Source organism: Perca fluviatilis, chromosome 2, assembly GCF_010015445.1.
Source record: "Perca fluviatilis chromosome 2, GENO_Pfluv_1.0, whole genome shotgun sequence".
NCBI classification, from domain to species: Eukaryota; Metazoa; Chordata; class Actinopteri; order Perciformes; family Percidae; genus Perca; species Perca fluviatilis.
In genome coordinates, this window is record NC_053113.1 from 32,919,092 (window position 1) to 32,941,120 (window position 22,029).

The 22,029-nt window shown below is 41.7% G+C and overlaps 2 protein-coding genes across 5 annotated transcripts in view; one reads left to right on the forward strand and one right to left on the reverse strand.

Annotated features, from left to right (window-relative positions):
• Nucleotides 1-6,919: 6,919 nt before the first annotated feature.
• Nucleotides 6,920-8,270, reverse strand: LOC120551589 (alpha-(1,3)-fucosyltransferase 4-like). Its single transcript, XM_039789077.1, has one exon. It carries the CDS (start codon nt 8,268-8,270, stop codon nt 7,104-7,106), a length of 1,167 nt encoding a protein of 388 aa, XP_039645011.1. The 3' UTR covers nt 6,920-7,103.
• A 6,161-nt stretch (nt 8,271-14,431) lies between these two features.
• cux1b (cut-like homeobox 1b) overlaps nt 14,432-22,029 on the forward strand; it is a 64,065-nt gene continuing 56,467 nt past the window's right edge. For 2 of the 4 annotated variants that reach the window (XM_039785156.1, XM_039785165.1), the window contains exon 1: nt 14,432-14,580. In XM_039785156.1, the coding sequence (XP_039641090.1) occupies nt 14,518-14,580 (63 nt within the window). In that variant the 5' untranslated portion in view covers nt 14,432-14,517. The remainder of the gene's footprint in view (nt 14,581-22,029) is intronic. The other 2 variants (XM_039785172.1, XM_039785185.1) reach the window with 2 other exon arrangements.

Here is a 22,029-nt window from a genome sequence, read left to right on the forward strand (position 1 = left end):
CTCCTCAGGCTTCAATGTGAGTTCCCGAGAGCTGGACCCAAAATATACTATTTAGTGTCAAACACATTCTTGGAACAACCTCAGGGTTCATCTTGTGTTAGCCTGTCAAACATATTTCTTCCTTTCTCTTCTTTCTTTCGGCCTCTCTCTGGTTGCTCTGCCTTGTTAAAACTGAGGTAAGACATGACAGGCAGCCAACAATATCTGCTTAGAGTAAAGTTAGGTAAAATGAATAACATCTGGAAGAGCGCACATCTGGAAAGCAAAAGGAGGAGATGCTGAAACAGTTGAGTTTTGGCCTGAAAAACGCAAAGCCTGATTGGCTCCAGTGCACCTTTGCGCGATGGAGCACTAAACAGGATTACACTGACTTCATAAACTGCCTCTGAGATTTGTCTCCAAACTGATATGATTATTGTAATAAGTCTCTGAGAGACCAAGCCTGTTGATCTCTGAACAAAGCTTTGACCGTGCCTGGTACAATCTTTGTCTTCCCCATTACAAGGTTTATGTGTAAAAGGAATAGTTTCGGCATTTTGGCATATAAGCTCATTCGCTTTCCTGCAGAGAGTTGGAAAAGAAGATTGATACCACTCTCATGTTTTGTATGCTAAATATGAAACTGGAGCAAGTTAGCTTAGCTTAGTACACAAACAGAAAACAGATAGAAACAGCTAGCCTAGCTGTGATGGATTATACCAAAATTATGAGCAGCATTCTGATTTATAACTAAAGAGTTGGGCAATTCTGATAGCAACAGTAAATAAAATCCAATATTAACACTAGTAAACCAATTGAGCTCATTCTAAAGGAGCTTTAAAGATTTAGTGCATAACTTTTTTTTTATAATAATGAACGTCTGATAAATTCAACCCATTGCCAAATAAGTTGATATAAAGCTTTATAAGACTCAGCTTCACAAAACTTTATCAGTGGTAGTTCTCAGTATGTCTGTATTTCTTAGTATGGCTATGTTAAGATAACGGTGTCGTCCGGCGACTTTTTGCGCAGAAAATTGACAGAAGATACAATTACCTCTTCTGAAGAGTCCATGTTTTTTTCAAAGATTATTTTTTGGGGCTTTTCCCTTTTATTTTGAAAGTGGATAGACATGAAAGGGGGAGAGAGATGGGGGACGACACGCAGCAAAGGTCAGCAGGTCAGAATCGAACCCGTACCGCTGCAGGACTCCGCCAACACGGAGCGAACGCTCTTACTGGGTGAGCTAGAGATCGCCCCCGATGTTTTTTAAGTCCTTCCGTGTCCTCCTTGGTTACAAACAAGTGCCTCGTGAAGGGGTGGGGGTGGTACGCGATCACGGAAGGCTTGTACCATGTTGACGCGCTGACAATTTTGTTGTCATCACTTGAATCACTGAATTCCTCATGGGGGAGACAGAAACTATGCACAATAGCTTTAAACTGTTAGCGTGTATCTGGTTTCACTTGTTAATGAACTGCTACAAATATGTAACACAACAAAAGAAGTAAATTTAGGATAGTTATGTGGTGTGACTAAGTTTAATGAGTGGTGGAAACCCTTTTGGAAAGATGCGTGACCCCCAACGGGAAGTTTCATTTTCGCTTCGGACAGAGCCAAGCTAGCTCTTTCCCCCTGCTTCCAGTCTGTGGGCGAAGCTAAGCTAAACGCCTGCTGGCAGCTGCTTTTACCATATACGCATGAGAGTGAGATCGATTTGCTAAATGAACTCTTGGCAAAAATGAAAACCAAAATGTCAAAGTTTTCCTTCAACCATCATAGCAATCATAGCAAGGAAAAAAAAGAGATGGGCCTGTTTGTATCTGTTATTTCTGATAAATTGAGGGTTGAGTCTACTGATGTACCATTTAAATACTTGTTCTGTTGTGTCCTGTGCATGTTCCATTACCTTTTATACTAAACAATGTTCAGGTGTGCTTTGTTGTTTAATTTGCGAGACATTGTGCTCAGCAGATATTTATCTGTGTTCATCATTGAAGTAAGATTAAACTCCCAACAACAAAGGGATTCATTTCGTAGAGTCACCACTTTATTGCACATGATTACATTTACACACATACTGTGCACCACAACCTCACAGCGTGGCGAGACTATTTACAGCTTCTCCTTCTCTACATCCTTTTGTCTCTTCTCCTCTTTTGACTCCTGCTCTTTGTCCTCTCCGTGGGTGATCACATAACACAAGATCTTGTCGTCAAGGTTACAAGCGACATCCAGAGGAAAGTTTGAAAACATCTGATTTACCGGCAAGCAAACAGGTAAAGTTTTTTTTTTTTTTTCCATAACTCTTGTGATGAGGAGAGCTGTCAGGTTTACAGAAAGATAAAGATCAAACATGCTATTACATCTATAGACATATACAGAGCTGGCTCTTGCCATTTCAATTAGCACATCAGAACAGGGAGATAAGTGCGGTTATGTATCATTGTCATATATTCCACTCTGGCCTCTTTATGCACCCTTTCATCTGTGCTTTGCCTGCCTGTTTCTGTCTTACTCCACAGCCTACTGATGTACCCCATCCCCTCCTCCTCCTCCTCTGTCTGTCTCTCTCCTCTTGTTTTTCCTGTCTACTGAACAGAGACATGTTGATATGAGGCCCGCTTGCATGGCCACAAGGGAACAAGTCTCTGGTGTTTTTGATCAGCTGCAAGATCAGACATGTCCACTGCTCCCCCATGTACACTCCAGTGACTGATCATGCAGTATAATGGGCAGGCACAGACAACCAAAGATGCACACCCACACATGTTCTTTCTGTAGATCATATAAGCATGGCCACACACACGTACATACAAACAAATGGACGCATGGTGCAAGTGTTGGCTCTGCTCACAGTGGGGTGGCTTGTTTGCTGGACACGAGGGAGCGAGAGAGAGAGATGGTGTGTGTGATTTCCCCTTTCTTGCCCTTTTTTTTTGCCTTTGACAGTAAGATGGATGATTGCAATCACAGGAGCCATCAGTGAGACAGAGTGGAGGTCTATGGGGCAGTGAGACACAGCCATGGGAAACCAGCCGTCAGATTACTGCACCGCGCTGCTATGGGAACACTGCTATTTATTTGTCTGGGGGTTTTGTTGTTTCATATGCATTTTCCTTTCTCTTAACCCCCCACCCCACCCCCCTTTGTTCAGTCTTTTGATGTACAGAGCATGAAAGCTTCCCCATAAAATATGTGTAGGCAGTGTGAGAGGGAGAGCGTTTACGTTTCACAACACAGTAAGCCTACTGTAAGTCAATATGTCTCATCAAACCAGTACAAATGTGACAGATTTCATAGCGATTAGACTGGTCTCTTTGATCCCTTGAGAGAATGAGAGGCAGACTTTTCACTCCCCAGTCAACGGATGTTTTTAAGAGAAACATCTGTTGCTGTACAAATGAGATTACTGAGTCTCTCGCCAGGGGCCATGTAGGTTATGAATGGCACTGTTAGTGAAGAGGGGGTCTGGAAGAGAGCAGAGAAGGATCTTTGTAATAAGCTGTAGCTGGTAGTTAAGGGGTTTAAATCAAATTAAATTGCCTCAGATTCTGGGTATTCATCAGCGCTCACCTTCAACTACTTCAACAGTATCGCCACCGCCGGTAGCCTACCTTTGAATCACTATCGCATATTAATACATCCAATATTTCACCTTGTTGCCAAGCAACAACTCACCTCATCTTCTGTAAACTTGTCAGCCTGTGACATCAGGTGATATCTCATCCTGCAAGAGAGCAACAGGAAAGAAGAACTACTGTTTCCACCTCTTTGACTTTGAATTAACTGTGATCTGTATTTCACTGACCATGATATGCGTTGTTGCATCCTGGAACTTTGGTAGTGATTTAGGTTTTTGTACTGTGCAAAGTAATTCATATTCATCTAAGGCACAGTAATTTCTGCGGGTGTCTGTGCAAACTGTCCCCCTAGGGACTCCTGTTCTTTTTGGGTCAAAGACCTTGAAAGCGTTCAGAATCGTCTCCTTTGGGTCACAAAACACAAAAGCACAGGTAAAGCTGCGAGTATTGCAACTGTAATCTGTACAGACACGATGTACACCGCACTGACCCGGTTTCACGTTATACGTTATACTATGTGTCATTTTCTTAAAATAGCAAAATGCTAAAGTTTAATACAGAAAATTAAGACTATGAAATATTGCACACATTAAGATTATAGTTGACTGGGTTTCCCTTTGAGAAACAATAAAAGCAACGCTGAACTTTAAATTTGACTGAAACTAAGCATGAATAAATGATCAATATCATTTAAAACAATAACACAAACCAAACTAAAATCAAATATTTCAATATTAATTAGGGTTCCCAGTCAAAGCCAAGTTACAGTTTGAGTGTAGTGTACGAGAAAAAAAAGGAAAACCCAACTACTAACGTTAGATTCGATGAATCTATTTTATTATCCATTATGCACTTATGTGTTTCAGACAAAACTGATAATAGATTTAATATGAAATAAAATTGCCGATATATAAATAAATCTAGTGAACATCAGAATTCCAATTAAAATAATCATTAAAATAAAGTATTTCTGGAAAGTAAACTAATTGATTAGAAGATAAAGACTAAAAATGCACACTGCACAATCATCCCAACCTTGGAACTGAACCTTTGAGTTATTTCCTCCGAACATGTTAAGGAATAAAGTGAAGTTCAGGGGTCCCGAACACTCCATCATCTCATTGAGCTCATTGTTACCAATATGAAGGCGACCTGGCATCAAACTTCACACTTCTGTGATTGATGTAGGAACTTTGTAAAAGAGTAAGAGTAATTACAGTGTAAATAAATAAGTTAATGTGAGATAGAGATTATACCTTCTGAAATAGAGCATGTTATGTGGAAATCCAAATCCAGTCATGCTTTTCAAATCTGTGCCTCTATTACTAATAGCTAATAAATACTCACCCAGGCACAAGTGTCCCTTAGGTTGCTCTTTTTGATGACTTCGTCTCCGTTCTGGTCCATGATGGTGAAAGCCTGCAAGCTGAGGGCAGTTACACAGGTTACCATGAGAGGCAGTACAGCTCCACACAAGACAGAAAGAGATAGAGTATTATATGAACACAGCATCGGTCCTCTTTACCTCCTTGAACTCCTGGATCTGGTTCTGCTCCAACAGAACAGATGTGTCCCATGAGAGAGGAGGTCCACAGTGGTTCCCTTGAGTCAGACCAATGTGAGGTGGGACCCAGCCTCAGTCAGCAGAAACACCAAAAACATACACAATACACAAACAGTCGAGTAGCTGATTATATTTCTGTTGTATACAACCTTTTTTTCCCCCCTTGATCAAAGATGATATCCGGTATCAATTTACTGACCAGAAATTGCAATAAAATGGGAAGCAATAGTTAATAGCAATTTAACGAGTGCAATAAACATGCTAGATATCCTGTACAGCCTCTTAATCATCAGGCGGATCTTCTTGCAGTCTTCTTTGTTATCCGATGAGCTCTAAAGAAACAATAACGGGAGTACCCTTTCTTTATACAATACTAGGTCAACTGTCCTGCACCTGTTCTGTCCAAACAATAGAGGCCATGCTGTACATGCTTCCCACAGCAGAAAGGTATTGAATAAGGACATGTTAAACAAGCTTCAGAACATGTAGTGGATCTATATTTGAAAACATAAAGAGTGATTGTACTCACATATGCCTATAACTCCTTCATGTACATGAATGGGATTATGACAGGGATGAGGGGTCTGGATGTTCTGGCCGTCTGAAAGCATTACTGCTGATAGATGTCAGCGGTTTCAACAGCTGTTGAGGCATCAGCTCATTATGGGGTGCAATATTATTCGCTTCCCTTGTGCCTGCAGGAAATGCCTCATTTGACAGTGTAAAGTGTTAATTCTGTGTCAAGGCACTAACTCAGAGGTGTAAATTTAAATGATCCACATCACAGCTTCTGATTCCTATCAAGTGACTCCTAAAGCGCGCATGTTTACCTCCTCCTCCATTCTCTTATTTCCTGTCTTATTGCTGTAGCCTAAGCTATGACAATATATAAGGGATAGTAAAAAAAAAAAAAAATCAGAAAAATTAGCAAGGTTGTGTGAATAGCAACGCTTAATGAAACTAGAGGATGTGCATATGAACAAAGAGGTCAAACAACACCTTTAAAGTAATTGAGGCCAGTGTTGCAATCAAGTGATCAATGATGTGCAGAGTCAGACACAAAGCAAGCGCTCGGAGTGCTATTTTAGGGATGCATGCATGGCCTACTATAACACAAGCCTCAAACATATGGTGATAAACAGTATACCAGATCCAGGGATGATGAACATGATTCAGTGCTAACCCCGCAGGTACACACATAAGAGATAAACAGGCCGGAATTCATGTACTTTCTGGAGTTACCTCGATAATGCCTCCCTGAACCAAACACTATTACACACACAACAGGTTACACATTCATTCACACACTCCCTCTGAATACATTCTTTACCAAAAGCCCACGTTTTTTTTTGCATCTTTTCATCATCTATCCCACATCATATTTTCTTGATATTAGCCTAGTAATGACCACTTTTCAAAAAGATGTTTCATTCTACCCTTCCAAGCCCGGATTGCCATTTCAGCTATGTGTAAAAGTCACCTTGCAAAGGTGAAACTTGCATGAGATAATGTATCACAGTTTAACATTTGATCGCCTTTATTATTTGTCAGTAAGTTGTTCTGTAGCAGCGTACAACTTGATGCTAAAGTTGAAAGTGAGGATTTTGACATATCTTGGCAAACAGAAACACTGTTTACAGTGGTGAATCATCATAAGCTAGTCTTGTCTTTTGCAAGCTCTTTTTGTCTCATTTTCATTTCGCATTGTAATGCAATCAGCGGACATTCAATTAGGCCTAATGTAAAAGTTGAGTGTAGCCTACAGTGAATGCAAGTTTTTTTTTTTGGGGGGATAGGCATGTGCAAAATCCATGTTTTGGATTTCAGTTAAAGTGACATAAATCAAATGAAATCAACAGTCTCCCAGACAATCAGGGGTGCTTGCTGATAAAGAGATTTAATCTGGTGAACAGTAAGTCCCACTGTCACAGAGAGTCTCTCAGGTCAATCAGGTGCGAGGGGTGATTCTGCTGTTTTCACGAGTGAAACCATTGTGTCAGGTCTTCGACCACGTCGGTTCTGCCTCTGTTCCTCCTCACCGCCATGCAGGCCGTACAGTAGTGTTCAGCCCAGAAGGTGGGCTGGTGCACGCTGTAGCTCCCTCTCCAGTCCAGGTGCTGCCTCAGCCGAGCCGGGTTGCGCCTTAGCATCAGCAGGTACCGGGCCAGCCCTCGCACTGTGGGGAAGTCGTCCACGTGGATGAAGGCCTCGGGGGGCAGGAAGCGCTCATAGTTCTGCCTGGAGGGACCCAGGACCACCGGGATGGCACCGGCCCGCACCGCGTTCCACAGCTTTTCTGTGATGTAGTCGGTGTGCTGCGAGTTCTCCAGCGCCAGGTAGAACTGGTACCGTCCGACCAGCCGCACCACGCTGCCGCCGCTGTCCTCCGGTAACGGCCGACCCGCGCGCCCGAACACATCCACCTGGATGAACCGGCGGAGCTGGTAGTAGAGGGCCACGCGCGCATGGGACTCCGACCAGTTGCTGATGACCCAGGCCAGGAGGCGGGGCCGGAGGAGGTGTAAGCGCGAGGGTGCGCGGAGCGGGTGGGCAAAGCGGTTCTGGAGACCGTTGGTTCTATGTTCACGGGGGAGCAAATACCCGTACGGCAGAAAAATATCTGAGTCTGTCCGGTAGGTCATTGTGAGGTTAAAAACATCCTCAAAGCGCCACAGTCTGGGTGTGTGCGCGGGGGACTCGTAGTTCATCCATATCCACTTTTGCGCACGTGGCCGCGGTTCCTGTGGCAGATCAGCGGTGCCGGTGGCAACTTCCCGGTGGTGAATGATCACAGCGTCAGCCTGCGGGTACGCGCGCCCGTCGTCGGTGAGCGTGCACCCGCCGATCTGATAGAGCGCAAAGCAGTCCGGCAGTTTGCGGTACCGACCGAATGGATGCGTCCATATCAGGAGGGTCGCCGCGCTGTTCTCCTCATATACTAACGGTTCCAGCGTCAACGGGTCCGGTAAGTAGAGCAGGCAGACTCCCAGAAGGAACAGAAACCCAACGGTGGCCACACACACAGAGGAGCAGGTCCTTTTGAGAACACATAGGCCTACACAACATACCTCCTGCTGGGACAAACCTGATCGCCTTGTGATTGTGGAGCGGCCCGTTGCTCTCCAATAAGCCCCAACTCCCATCGACGCCCTTCAACCTGCAGTTCCCCCCCAAAGTCCAAACACCTCTTACAGACGTCCCCTTGGTCCGCAAAGTAGCTTAGTAGACTAGGCCTAGGTCAGTGCACTTTTCAGGAAATGTAGAGGACAAAAATAATTGCAGCCTGCTGACACACCTTCATGTCCTCCTTTCTCGTCATTATGTGAGCCTAAATGAGGTAGGGTATGATAAGGAATCCAGATAACATTAGGTCAGATTATTTTACAGTGGAGCTTCCATCTGTATTGTTGTCGCCTGTCCTATCTGTCCTCCTCAATGGCCAAAAGAGAGTAAAAAAACATTTGCACCGGGGAGGTAGGCTATGCTCGAACATTTTGACGTGGCAGCGTTGGTCTGGGTTCCTGTTACCGGTGAATAGGGCTTTTGTGCGGCCTGCTGACGGTCGGTTGGCCTCCCAGGCACTTTTAAGTTGGGTAAACACTTTGGCCCAGGGCGCGGTGCCCCGCTGAGGTCATTTTGTAAAGCAAAAGACATATTTTAATTTAGCTTGTAAATGACTCTGTTTATAAAGGCACATTATTTTAAGATTGAGGCCTGGAGTCAATATAGAAGTCTATAGGGTTTGGAGAATTGGCAAAACTGGAGCCTAATTTAGAGTGATAGCCATTAAACTCATATTACATTAATTAGCAAATAATCCCTTTAGATCTAATGGGTTGACTAATGACATCTTTTTCTACTTGTCAAGATAATAAACCGTGTATAGGAGCACCCTCAATCTTCCATTTCGCCCTACATAAACGCTACACGTCATTCACCACTAGGTGTCTCCCTATACAAGCACAAAGCCCCCCCTGTGAAGTGTCCCGTGCAGCCAGTGGTCTGTAGTGACATTGGGCTTTTTCTCAAAACATGCATGTTTAATTTGGCCAATGAATAAACATTTCATGTGGAAATTAGGCATGCAGCAGCGAGGCTTTGGAAAGGTTTGTCTTGAATGTTTTACATGACCCAGCCAGCATTGCAAACCCCCTCTAACCAAAAATCTTAAATGTCTCACCGTTTTAATTTGGTGATTTGACCTAAACAAATACAGGAATTAAAAAAATCTCAGATGGTGACACATTATTCTCTGTGATAAAGGATCAACAATCCAGATCGTCGTTATGTGAATGCATTCTGATCAAAACTAATGAAAAAAAGATGAGGCGGCAGAGTTGGAAATCCTGCACTGTGTTGTGTCTGATCTCTGGTGGGCAGGAAAAACACAGCGTGACTGGGACAACATTATTCCTCCCCGCAGACAGAGGATGTCATGAAGTCTGAGTGTGAGTGGAAAAAATGGCAGACAAGGAGGAGTGGGAGGAGATGAAGCAAGAAGCATGTGTGTCTCCACTGGGTCCTCCTCCTTCCTGTTATCCATTCACTTTTCTTCACCATGGAGGATCTCATTGTGTGTTTGTGTGAGTGCGTGCATGCATGTGTGTGTGTCTAGTTATCCCCATAAGAGGTTTGGTATTCTTTCTGCATTATTTATGCATATATTATTAGTTTTGTTTGTCTTCTTTCAGTTCAGTTTTGTTTATTTGAATCCTTTTTTTTAGGTGGCAAAAACCCATGCAAATGTTGCTGGAAATGTGCTACAATTAAAGTTGCACTGATTGGTGATATGGTGATAGCTCATATTACAGCCAGGGTGATACCCAAAGCTTGGCGTTTATGTTTGCTCCATTTTTCCGCTTCTTTCATGCTATAAAACTTTTTTTTTTGTCATCAAGCTCTTTCATTTGCTGTTGCGCACCTTGAATCTCCACAAACAGATCAATATCGTCTTTCTCTTCTTCAAACATCGGGCCACATGTGGGGCTTCTCAGGTCATTTTACATGGACAGTGTCAACCATCTTATGAGGATTAAGTGATGATTAGTGTTATTACAGGGCAAACACACACACACACACACATTTTGCAGACAAAAGTTTTTCTCTAGCTTTGTACATTTTCCAATCCCATGTTTTCTGCAACCTTCCTGTTTGTCAGAAGTAACACTGTGTGTGTGTGTGTGTGTGTGTGTGTGTGTGTGTGTGTGTGTGTGTGTGTGTGTGTGTGTGTGTGTGTGTGTGTGTGTGTGTGTGTGTGTGTGTGTGTGTGTGTCATACCAGCACAGAGAGAAGCATTCAGTTTTTGATGGCCCCCAGGTCTTCACTCATCTTCCCTATTGATTTTCTCTTGCTTTCCTTTTTGCACTCCCAGAGGATGGGATGTCTCAATTGGTCCCGGCCAGTGAAAGAGAGTGTGAGCGATAGACAGAGTGTGAGCGATAGACAGAATATGAGCGAAGGAGAGAGAGAGAGCGAGAGAGAGAAAAGAGCAGAAAAACCCCAGAAGAACGTGGAGAAAGAAGAGGAGGTAGCGGCAGGAGGGGCCTGCGAGCTCCCTGATCACAGAGGCCCTCGCCGACCCCTGACCTTGATCATGACCCCAGAGGTCAGAGGTTGTGTGAAAGTGCCACTGCGGCGATTCACTCCACTGCTGGCTGATGATGATCTTATGCAGCCTCCCCAGCCTGTCTGACATGATCAGTGTTGCTCTCTGCCTGCAGCTCCCAAGGGCCTCGCATCCATCTCTACGCCGGCCACACAAGGCCCGCTAAAAGCACCTTGCAGGCAGAGTCAATGAGCAGCAGGACAAGGGACACAAACACAGAAAAGTGGGAAAGCTAAAGGACAGAATGGCTGTTTTATTTTCTACCCTGTAGCTATGTCGGGGCATAATATCTAGTTGTATAATGGCACTGACACAAAGAATGTGTGTTTATTTTTCCATGTTTAAACTTTAACCAAATGTACATGAACTGATGAGTCTTTTTAGAGGCTAAATCTGTGTGCCCCAACATGTTCTGTATGCTGTCCAATAGTCAAGAACAATTTACGCTGTGTTTTTCCCTTCTCTCTAATTTTAACATAGAGTGTAGTAAAAAGACAAGTGAGGGGGGAAAAAACCCCTCTCAAGTCATTTAGTGCCAGACGTGCATGAGCCTCAGTAGCAGGAACATGATAATTTGTAGGTGGATTGATAACTCAGACTCTTACTTGTTCCGACTTACACTGTGTACCCCCGACTGCTTCAAAGTAATCCAGAGCCTAGTGAAGCTTCAGTCAAATCTGATGAGATACTGTGTGCTGAAATTCGGAGAGTTTGAGAAAAGTGCCTGCAGTACAAAACTCAACTGATTTGTAATGTTCATGACGAAGTTTGCATTAAGATAATTTTACAAAATGAAATGATTACTTTACTAGATACAATTTTGCATCAAAACACAGTAAAGGGGCTATGTACAAAAAAAGCATTGACAGAGCCTTACTTGAAGCAGAATTGAACTAAAAATCAAAGATCTTAGGTAACGTACATTAGCTATAGAAACAGACATATTTAATTGTCTCTTTTTTAATTTTAAAAGTCTCGTACGTGTTTTACGTAAAATTGAAGATGAAGTCCATTTTACGTTTTATTGTTCATCGTGTTATAATTTAAGCGCTGACTAAAATGTCCTTCATTTCTGACGATTTCTTTTGGATGGACGATTATAAAAACCTTTTCAGGGTTTTTAGAAAGGAAATATTTGTTTTTTGCAGTGTAATGTTACACGGAAGACGTTATACTCATGTTTCACCACTGCAACGGGGTTTTTGGTGTCTTATAGGCACTTGTATGACACAATAAATAACACAACTAACTTAAACTTAAAAGTACCTTACATATCTATAAAGTTCAGTCAGCAAATAAATGTAAAACATTTCTCAACAAATACCATACATTTTGGAGTTACCATCAGATGTTATTATTAATTGATAACATATGAATGAATACTTTTAATTTCATAGTAATTTCAGTGCCATAAAAATATATCATGTTCCTTTTAGTTGTGTGTTTTTTTTTTGTGTGTTAGTAAGAGAAAACTATACAAACACATCATAATGGACACACTGCAAAGCTTCTAAGCCTGTAGGGATTATCTCAGACCTGTATTTCTGGTTTGGCTTAATGATAGGTAGCATCACAGGTCCTGCAGGCCAAGCCAAGGAAACACTGATTAACATGGCGGAAAGGGAAAGAAAAGAGAGGATTAAACAGGATTCATTGGTTCATATGCAGTATTTAGTCTAAAAAGTATTCATTATGTATTTCATAGTGCAGACCTGATAAAGAAATTGGCACACATCATGCTGCTATATGACTTTTTTCATAGTACGCAGCTGTTCCTATTTGCATGTGACTGGGTGTCATGGGCAAACAAAATAAAAACTAATAAAATAAGGCAAAGCTATTGAGGCTACACAACATTTGAGCACTGAGTACCATTCATAGTGTTGAAGGAGGAGACACAAATAGCTTCCAATCAAATCAAGTAATGACCTGAAAGTTGAGCTAATTCAAAGCACAAAAATGCCCAGTGCAGTGAAAGAGCTGTTATTATCTATGGCAAATTCTTGCGTTATTTTTAGTGAATGCAATTAAAGTGCAATGGCTGTAAAGAAATGAAAATGATTAGGGAAAAAATAAAACTATAAAATATTTATTTTAAAAGCTGGAGCAGAACGTAGAAGGAAAAAAAAAAAAAACTTCAAGGCCTCACGATACACTCGACAAGTCACATTTGGGAACCCACAAAATGCTAAAAATGAAAACAACGTGTAAAACAGATGTGTTGCCCTGATAAACCCGAGCAGCTCGGCTCCGCTTTGCAGAGCAATTGAAGGCTGAGGTGTGGTGTGTTTTAAGGTGAACAATCGGCACAGTTTGACGCAGGAATTTAGGGCACTCCATCCATCCATACATACATACAGTGTAATTAGAAATTCTTTGCATATCCACAAGCTGAAGGGGGTGAGAGGACATGGTCAGCAGGAGTGACGCCTCAGGAGCAGCCAGGGTTCAGTGTGTTGCTCAAGGTCACTTCAACAACAGATACTATGTATCATTCTGACACTAACCACTGGGCTGCCCTGCTGCAGCAATCGCTTAACTGGATTAACAACACAACAATCTTATTTGAATAACTAATCTGAATAATATCTGTGAAGCAAAGGAATGCCCTAAAGTAGAATATCAGGCTGGCTTACTTATTCATATACAGTAAATTGAGAAGATCATAAACCTGGAAATAGCTTGTGCCAGGTGGAAGTCCACTCCATCTTTTACCCATTTTTAAATGGCCAAGTTCAGCAGGTTGTCAGCAGCCCTGCTTTGTTGCATATGCTGAGTTTGTATAGTATAGATCCACCATGTTAAAAAAAAAAAAAATGTATCATGAAACTCAAATGATTTGTATTGTTGATTTTCATTATAGTTTTTCATTAGAGTTGAATGTTTTTTTTTTTTTAAACAATTTAGACAAACAATTTTAGCATGGATTCTATTTCAACAGTGCTAATTAATTACTTTTGGTTTCAATTTATATTTAACTTTGTATTACAATTGCAATTGCCCTTTATACACGTCCATAATGGGACAATACAAAAGCCATTCATTGGGATCCATCAAACAACTACAAAACATAAACATAGGCTATAGAGTTTAATGTAAGTTTTTTTTTTTTGGTTAAATGTATGCAATTGTACTGGTGTAAATTAGCAATTTCAAAAAGGTGCATTTGTTTGAGCTTAAAATCCAAGTAGCTGAATGGAAACAAAAAACAATACCTAACAACTGTGTTTATTTCATTTGTCATGCTGATTTTGGAGGAGTAATGATAAGCAATGATCATTGGTGTAATACATACATGTTGGTCTAAATTATCTTACACAGCTCCACATGGCTCAGAGAAAACAATCCTCCTAAATGCATTTTTTTTTTTTTTTTTTTTTTTTTTTAGATATGGCTTCCAAGTAGCCTCCTGGCATTATTTTGTATGATATTTGCTTTCCATAAAACATAGGCTAATGATCACACAAACTACAACATCAAACATTGACTGATCTGGCGCTCACAATTTCGGGTATTTCAAGGTAATGAAATGAAGAGTAATTTATTGCCAGCTCGGTTATTTACCTGTAATATCTGAATGTTGATAAAAAAGCTATTTAAGCAATTATAATGGCGCTATTAAGGCAACACTCCTGTGAGCTGACTCCGTTCCGCACACCGGCTGTTACCCGGGTGAGTCGTGGCAGAGATCCGGTCCGGGTGTTCCGGCCGCCCGGTCCTTTCCACTGAACTCCAACCCCCGCGCTCTCTATCAGCATCTCATTCCTGTCTCAATATGTCTCAAGATGGCGGCCAATGCAGGATCGATGTTTCAATATTGGAAGCGCTTTGACTTACAACAACTACAGGTCAGTTTAACCTCTGTTTAAATCGCCTGTCCTCTATTTCGCTTCGGCTGTCTTGTCTCTCTCCGTCGCTGTGTTTTGTGTTTTTTTCCGTGGTCGTCTCGTAGGTGTTTCGGAAGAGAATTCAAGACCTCTTCCTCACATTGATGAAAGTGGCTCTCTCGCTGATCAGAAATTGATCCTCTTTGTTCAATTCAACATCGATCGGACACTGCAACTGGGCAAGCCGGGGCGACGCCGCGGGGAAGCGCCGACATAAAAACAAAACGGCAGGGCTTTGACGAAAAGCTTTCGGCTAGCTATCTTTATTGCGTGTTCTTCAACTTTTACTGGAGCGAGTAGCCGTAGTTAGCCCGACGCTTAGCCGCTGTAAGGTTGGATAATTTGGGGGAAAAATAAGTGCGACTCATTATACGGTGGCGCTGTGGTGACACCAAACGTTGAGACGGGCAGCTCAGACACACAACACCGCTTTGCTTGTGTTTTTTTTTCCTGCTTTTAACTGTCAAATTGGTAAGTTTAGTTGAATGCGAATGAAAACATTAGCAACCTTATCGGCTAACGGGTTTGAAGCAGTTTATATTTAAGTCGTCTCCGTAATTATGGTTGATCAACTTGGCCGTTTTTTTTTTTTCTCGGTTTCCCCTGACTGCAATTATACACTGTGAGGTTTTTTTTTTTTTTTACAGACATTGCCACGTCTGTGGAAGTGGACGGGACGGGACAGTGTTTGTTGACACGATGCAATGAAATAGAATGATAGTAGAAATATGAAAGATCGTGACCTTGTTGATTATGATGAACTCCAGAAATGCCCCGGCCTCACGCACGCCACTAATTTCGGCGTGCACGGAGAAGATCCACAGTGAAAGGATATGAGAAAGATATTGGGCCTATCCAGTGTATGAATATAGCTAGTGTATATTAGAGCGTGTTTGACCTATCACAAGACATGGAGACAATGGCACTGTTGTGTTTTCCCGTGGCATTTAACGTGCATTGCTGAATTTCAAATCACAATTTATGAATATTAGTAGCTCGGTCGCCGTCGTCATTAACATAATATTGCATTATGTAGGCTAGCCCAATTGTTCATACATAATTTTGTACATCGCGCAGGCTTGGGATTTAAACTTTTATTTAGGTCATGATGCCCCTATGACTGGGTAGACAAAAGGACAGTGAGCAAGTCTTCCCAGCGGGCTTTGTGTTGCACTTATGCCACATCATCAAGGCTTCACTTCTCCTATTTATTTGATCCTGTTTGGTCCTCCTACTCGTGCCCCCTTGTTCATGCATTATGTAAAAAAATTGAGACTGCTTTCTCTTTTCTTTCCTCACTATCTATCTCCCACCCCCTTCCTGCCAGCCCCCCCCCCCTTCCAATCTTCCTCTCCCTCACCTCCCCCTCCCCTCCTTTTAATTTTTTTCCCTCTCTCTTCTCTGGCCCTTCACCCGGCTTTCACCCATTTCGCCCCATCTGAACTGGTGTGTGTGTGTGTGTGCGTGTGCGTGTGTGTGCGTGCGTGTGTGTGTGTGATTTTGTCTGAGATCGGTCTTTTTCGTAGATTGACTGCCAGCACACAGTGAAGGCACTGCCAGCAGCCAGGACATGAAAAATGCATCGCATAAGTTTGTGATAAGGCCCTGGGTAATTATGGCAAAGGCCCCTATCACAAGCGATTAGTCAGGACAGTGAATCTGAGCGTGTGCAAAAAGCCTGGCGGTTGGCAGGCCTGTCTGCAGGATAGGAATCAGTCGGAGCTCGTGTGTGTCTATGTGTGTGTGCAGGACTGCTCAGAACATCCACCGTCTATTATTGATGACATCTTATTTACTCTCCCTCCCACCAAGAGGCTCCTAGAGGAAAGCCTTTAGAGAAGAACCTGTTTTTCTTATCCGCTTTCTGAGGATGATGCGGGGTTAGTATGACATGATTATGGTCTACACTTGGCCTTGTCAGCAATTGCTTTCTCATTTGCTTCTTCCTTGTGATCGAATGGACAGTGTAGATTCACTGTCTGTTTTTTTCTGTTAGCGAAGGCACCAGCAAAGGAATGTTTTTTTTTTTTTTTTTTTTTTTTCGTTTGATGATGAAAATCCAACCCAACCTAGATGTCGGTAGCTTTAAGCCATCGTAGCGTCTACTCCTCAGGCTCCAACTGCTGATGTTCATTAAAATCCTATTTGATCAGTGTGTCCCATTCCCTGCGTGAGAAACTAGCTAGGTGGTTGTTACAGGACAGAGAGTGCTTTGAAACGGCACAGCAAGCTGTTAACTTGTCTTTTCTGCATGCTTTTTTTTTTTTTCCTCCTCCTTCCCCCCACCACCACTACAAACACAAATGGGTGCAACAGTGATGCTTTTAGCAAGGTCTCGCACACTTGCAAAATGGATCAGTGATTCAGAGATGATGGCAGGGTGACAGTGAATTACAGATGGAGGAGGTTTTAACGTCTGTAATCCCTGTCCGTCCATTACAGAGTTGAGTTTCTTTAGAGGAGATCATCACTCTTCTGTCCTGTTGTTTTTTTTCTTTTTTTTTTTTTTGACCCAGTCAAGCAGTTTGCTGGAACATTGTGTTTCTACTTGAGAGATTGCGCGTCATTACAGGCAAGCCTTAATAAGATATGAGCGAATAGCTGAGGCTAAACCTATACTTTTTCATATTTTCTGTGTACGCTCGGGAAAATTAAGAACAGACCTTTCTGCTGTACACAATTCCCAATTTAGGCCTAATAGCCTACCTCTCACCTCATAACATTTCCTGGAACAAAGCACCCTAGAGCCATTTTTGAAAAATAGTTCACCATGTTAGCGTACAGCTAAATAGTGACTTAGGTGAAAACTGATCCAGAGCCTGTTCTTATTCACCACCTCCTAATGGGTAAATTTAGGAAAAGGGTTTTGTAAGCTGATCCCGGGATCTATGGTCAGTGGCAACCTGAGTGGTTTAAATCTCTCAGCGACTGGCCCACTGTTGTCTGCAGGAGTTTTAGTGTTAATTTATGAGCTGGTTGTCTGAACTCACTGGTGGGATATTTTTACCCCTCTGTTGCTGCACAGGCTGGGGGAGCATAGAGGAAGGGGCATCACGTCATGCTTTTACTGTAGCCAACCGCTTCTCTGCCCAGTGACAAAACCTGGCATTGGGACTGAGGTTTCACTGTGTGTCGGTGGGTGGTGAGCGACTAAGCATGAGTCAGAGTGAGGGACGAGTGCATGTCAGGTCTTTGGTCTGCCCTCGGTCTACTTTGGTCAGGGCTATGTCATCCTACTTTCTAAGACGTTCCAGTGTGTCCTTATGAACGTCACACTCCATACGACTCAGAGGAATGTGCAACTCTGAAAAAACCCTTCTCTTCTTTACCTTATCAGTGGCTAATTCTCACCGGAGGCCCATACTCCCCAACTCCTCAGCGATTTATTATACTTCGCAGTCTGGCTTAGTTTTTTTTTTCGCCCTCCCTCAGCTTTGAGGTGTGTCTACACTATATTCAGTTAAAAAAAAAAAAAAAAGACGTTAAATAAAACCCAATAAATACATTTCACTCTGAGTCAATACCAGAATATTTATTTAAACAAATTTTCCCGCTTTGCAAAATGAATTTTGACCCATGTCATCTGATGTTTGAACAACGGATTAAAAACACTTAACAGAAGTCTAAAAATAGGGGTCCCCAAACAGATGGAGTCAGCAGCCCTTAATGCAGGCTTTAAGCAAAGTGTTTGACGAACAGAGATGTTTCTTTATAAAACATGAAGGTGTGGAAGTCTGCTTAGGATAAAAATATCACATAAATGTGTTATTGTTTCCACACTGTAATTTTAGATTCAGCAACACTAAAACATTTAACATGGCTGCATTTCATTTGACCCGCTTGTAGTTAATACAAAATGCAAATATTGTAATATAAAATAACCAATAACTTCGTCCCCTCTTGTACAGAATAGAAATGCCTTATAATCCTGGTCATACTACTATACTAATTGCTTAGCATTATCATTTCATTATTGTGAAGGTCGATTTTTCTTACCCAAAAAACATATATATATTTTTTTATTTCATTCATAAATTGCACATTTTTAATACATGCAGAAATTATATAATGAGATATGCCTGAAAGAAAACTGGACCAACGGACACCTTTTAAAGACTGTAGAGTTACGTTTTGTTGCAGTGACTTTCATGTGTTCTTACACATTGAAATGAAATGAATCATGGCAGACTTATTATAAGCAAATTTATGTTGCAGCATTCCTCCACAGACCGATTGTGGACATCACAATATATTAGAGGGGCCTGCTGTTAAAGTATGTTTACTGCTTTCATCTAACTAATACATTTTTACTTTGTAACTTTCCTGCTACTCTGAAACATACTGACAGAGCTTTCGGTTTCAGTACACAAGTTATTCCCTAGCCGATATTTTAAAAATATATTTTGATGTCTTGGCATGCTCGATAACTAAATAAACTGGTATTAATTTGTGTCAACTGTGCTGACTTCAAACTGGTTACAGGCTGCAGTGTGTACTGTATCCTTAACAGTTAGGATCAGTAACTTGTACCCTTGTCTTACAAAAGCATCACAATGCAGCTCTTTAGTTATGGTTATATTCATTAAAAAACTTTATTAAACAGAAATGTATATTTGGTGTGGCTCCTAATCACCAAAAAATCTTGCAATATTGCCTTCATATGATATCACTAGACACTAGGGCTGGGCAATATATTGATATCGTGATATGAGACTATATATCGTCTTAGATTTTGGATATCGTGATATGACATAAGTGTTGTCTTTTCCTGGTTTTAAAGGCTGCATTACAGTAAAGTGATGTACTTTTCTGAACTTACCAGACTGTTCTAGCTGTTCTATTATTTGCCTTTCCCCCACTTAGACATTATGTCCACATTACTGATGATTATTTATCTAAAATCTAAGTGTGAAGATATTTTGTTAAAGCACCAATTGTCAACCCTAGAATATTGCCTCGATATCGAGGTATTTGGTCCGGAATATCGTGGTATCTGATTTTCTCCATATCGCCCAGCCCTACTGGACACTAAAAGATACACGTAAATAACTACACAGACAAAACTTCCACCAAACAGCCAGCAACAAGAGCACAGGGGGCAGTTTCCACAGACCTATTTTCAAGTGGCAGGCATTATTTACAGACCCACTTGGAGTCTCTCTCACCTCCAGCATCATAGAGTTTCACTGTATCTCATGACAGAAGCATCCATTATTCTGCTGCTCTGTATTCCAGCAGAGAGAGCTTGGGCTTCAGTGACTGGACACTTCTCTCTAGGCTCACGTTGGAGTATACTGGCTATTTCCACTTGTGAGTTTGAGTGTGATGCCCACTTCATTTAAAAATCAAGCATACACTTGAAACCGTGCCTCCAAGGCCGATGTAATCTTGTAAAGTCTGTTGTTCATCTCGTAATATTAAGCCTACGATTTTCAGTAAACTCAAATCTTGCATTCCCAAGAAAAAAAAAAATTGTCTGTCTATAGTTTACTGTTAAAGTAAGAAGGTGCAGACAACAAAACCCACTTGCACTCTTTTGTTTTCATCTTTTTGTCTGCCACATATTTGTAGCTATCTCACCTTCATCAGGATGATCTAATTCAAAATGCCAGCTTTTTAAAAATGGTCAATACCTGTTGGTTTTTAAAGGTATGTGACCTACAACTAATTAAACTCCACTGGTCACGTTGTAATAAAGTAGGTCTGCAGCGAACGATTATTTTAGAGCTGCAACTGAAGGTTTTTGTTTTTATCGATTAATCTGCCGATTGTTTTTAATAATTGAATAATTGTTTGAAGATGACATCTTCGGTTTGCTTTTGTTGTCAGACCAACAGTCAAAAACCTACAGATATTCAGTTTACAGTGATATAAAATATAGAAATCCTCACGACTGAGGAGCTGCCTGGAACCCAATGACTGGCATTTGTTATTTTTTTAATGATAATGTTTTGGGCATTTTTAGGCGAGAGAGAGAGAGAGAGAGAGAGAGAGAGAGAGAGAGAGAGAGAGAGAGAGAGAGAGAGAGAGAAGAGAGAGAGAGAGAGAGAGAGAGAGAGAGAGAGAGAGAGAGAGAGAGAGAGAGAGAGAGAGAGAGAGAGAGAGAGAGAGAGAGAGAGAGAGGAACCCAGGCCTGCTGCGTCGAGGACTAAACCTCTATATATGGGCGCCCGCTCTACCAACTGAGCTATCCGGGCGCCCACTGTTTGGCATTTTTACTAGAAAAATAGTTAATCAATTGTCAAAATAGTTGCTGATTAAATGTTCTGTCATTCGAGTAATTTCTTAAATTTTTCAGTAATCATTCTTTCCTGTATTTTTCCATTCTCCAGAGTCATTTTAAACGCTACATGAGGTTTCGAGTTAAGTGAGGAAACCTAAGAAATGTGTGGTGAGAATAACTTTGAATAATGACAACTCTGGTCAAAAATTGACTTAAAGCAGCCGAGGAAATATGAGCTGTTAAAAACCATTTGATTGGTTAAGGTGCAGATTTCTGATGACCCAGCAAGCCGAGCCTGGATGAGATTTGCAGTATTTTTGAGGCGCTAAACAAGATGTTAACGTGGAAATATAAACAGAGGCAATGGACCAGAAAACGAAATGGAGTCCCATTTCCACAAGGTACCACAATGTGATAATTTAGACCAACTGCAGACGGTCGCACACTGAGGGCTAGTGTTTGAAACGGTTTTGACGAGTTTGGCTGAGCCCACTGCTGAATTTGAAGCTAATGCAGAGTTTCATTTTGTTCAACAAACATGTCCCTCAGCATAAGCCTTGTCGAAATGTGTTTCTGCAGCAAACACTCTGTGGCCTTCAGCTTCTGGTGTAGCCAAGCTATTGGTGAACCACTTGCCCTACCTAATTTTAGTGTTGTTTATCTCACTGTTATCAAGGAAGCTGGGTCTAAATAAGGCCTGATGTGCACAGACCTCATCCCATGTCAACCCATGACTCCAGTATCAGTGTCCTGTTAGATCATTGGCCATAGGTATTGAATTCTAATAGGCCTATTGGTGTGTCCTAATGGTCCAAGTATTGAATTATGATATTGGCAAGGGCTGATGGCCTCAGGATTGAATTATGATATTGGTGTGCTGCAGGCTAATGGTTTTTGGCATTGAATTATGATATTGGTGCACTTTGATGGTGTAGGGATTGAATTATGATATGGCCTGCTATCTGCTAATAGCTCACTCTGTGTAATTTTTAATGTCAATCATGGCTTCAGTTGCTAGATCCATAGCTGGCCTTCAGGCTCAGCCCATCAGTCACATCAGAGGGGAACAGCCTTCAACCTTTAGCCTCAGTTCTCCCTCCAAATTCTTTCTCCATTTTCGCTTTTGTCTTGTGTTTAGTCCATCCAGGAGTTTGTGATTTGCTACCACAGGAATTTTTATTATCCTA

Bases quoted from the DNA above. Each gene is read 5' to 3' on its own strand.
- LOC120551589 (XM_039789077.1), bottom strand. From the start codon at position 8,270: ATGGGAGTTGGGGCTTATTGGAGAGCAACGGGCCGCTCCACAATCACA.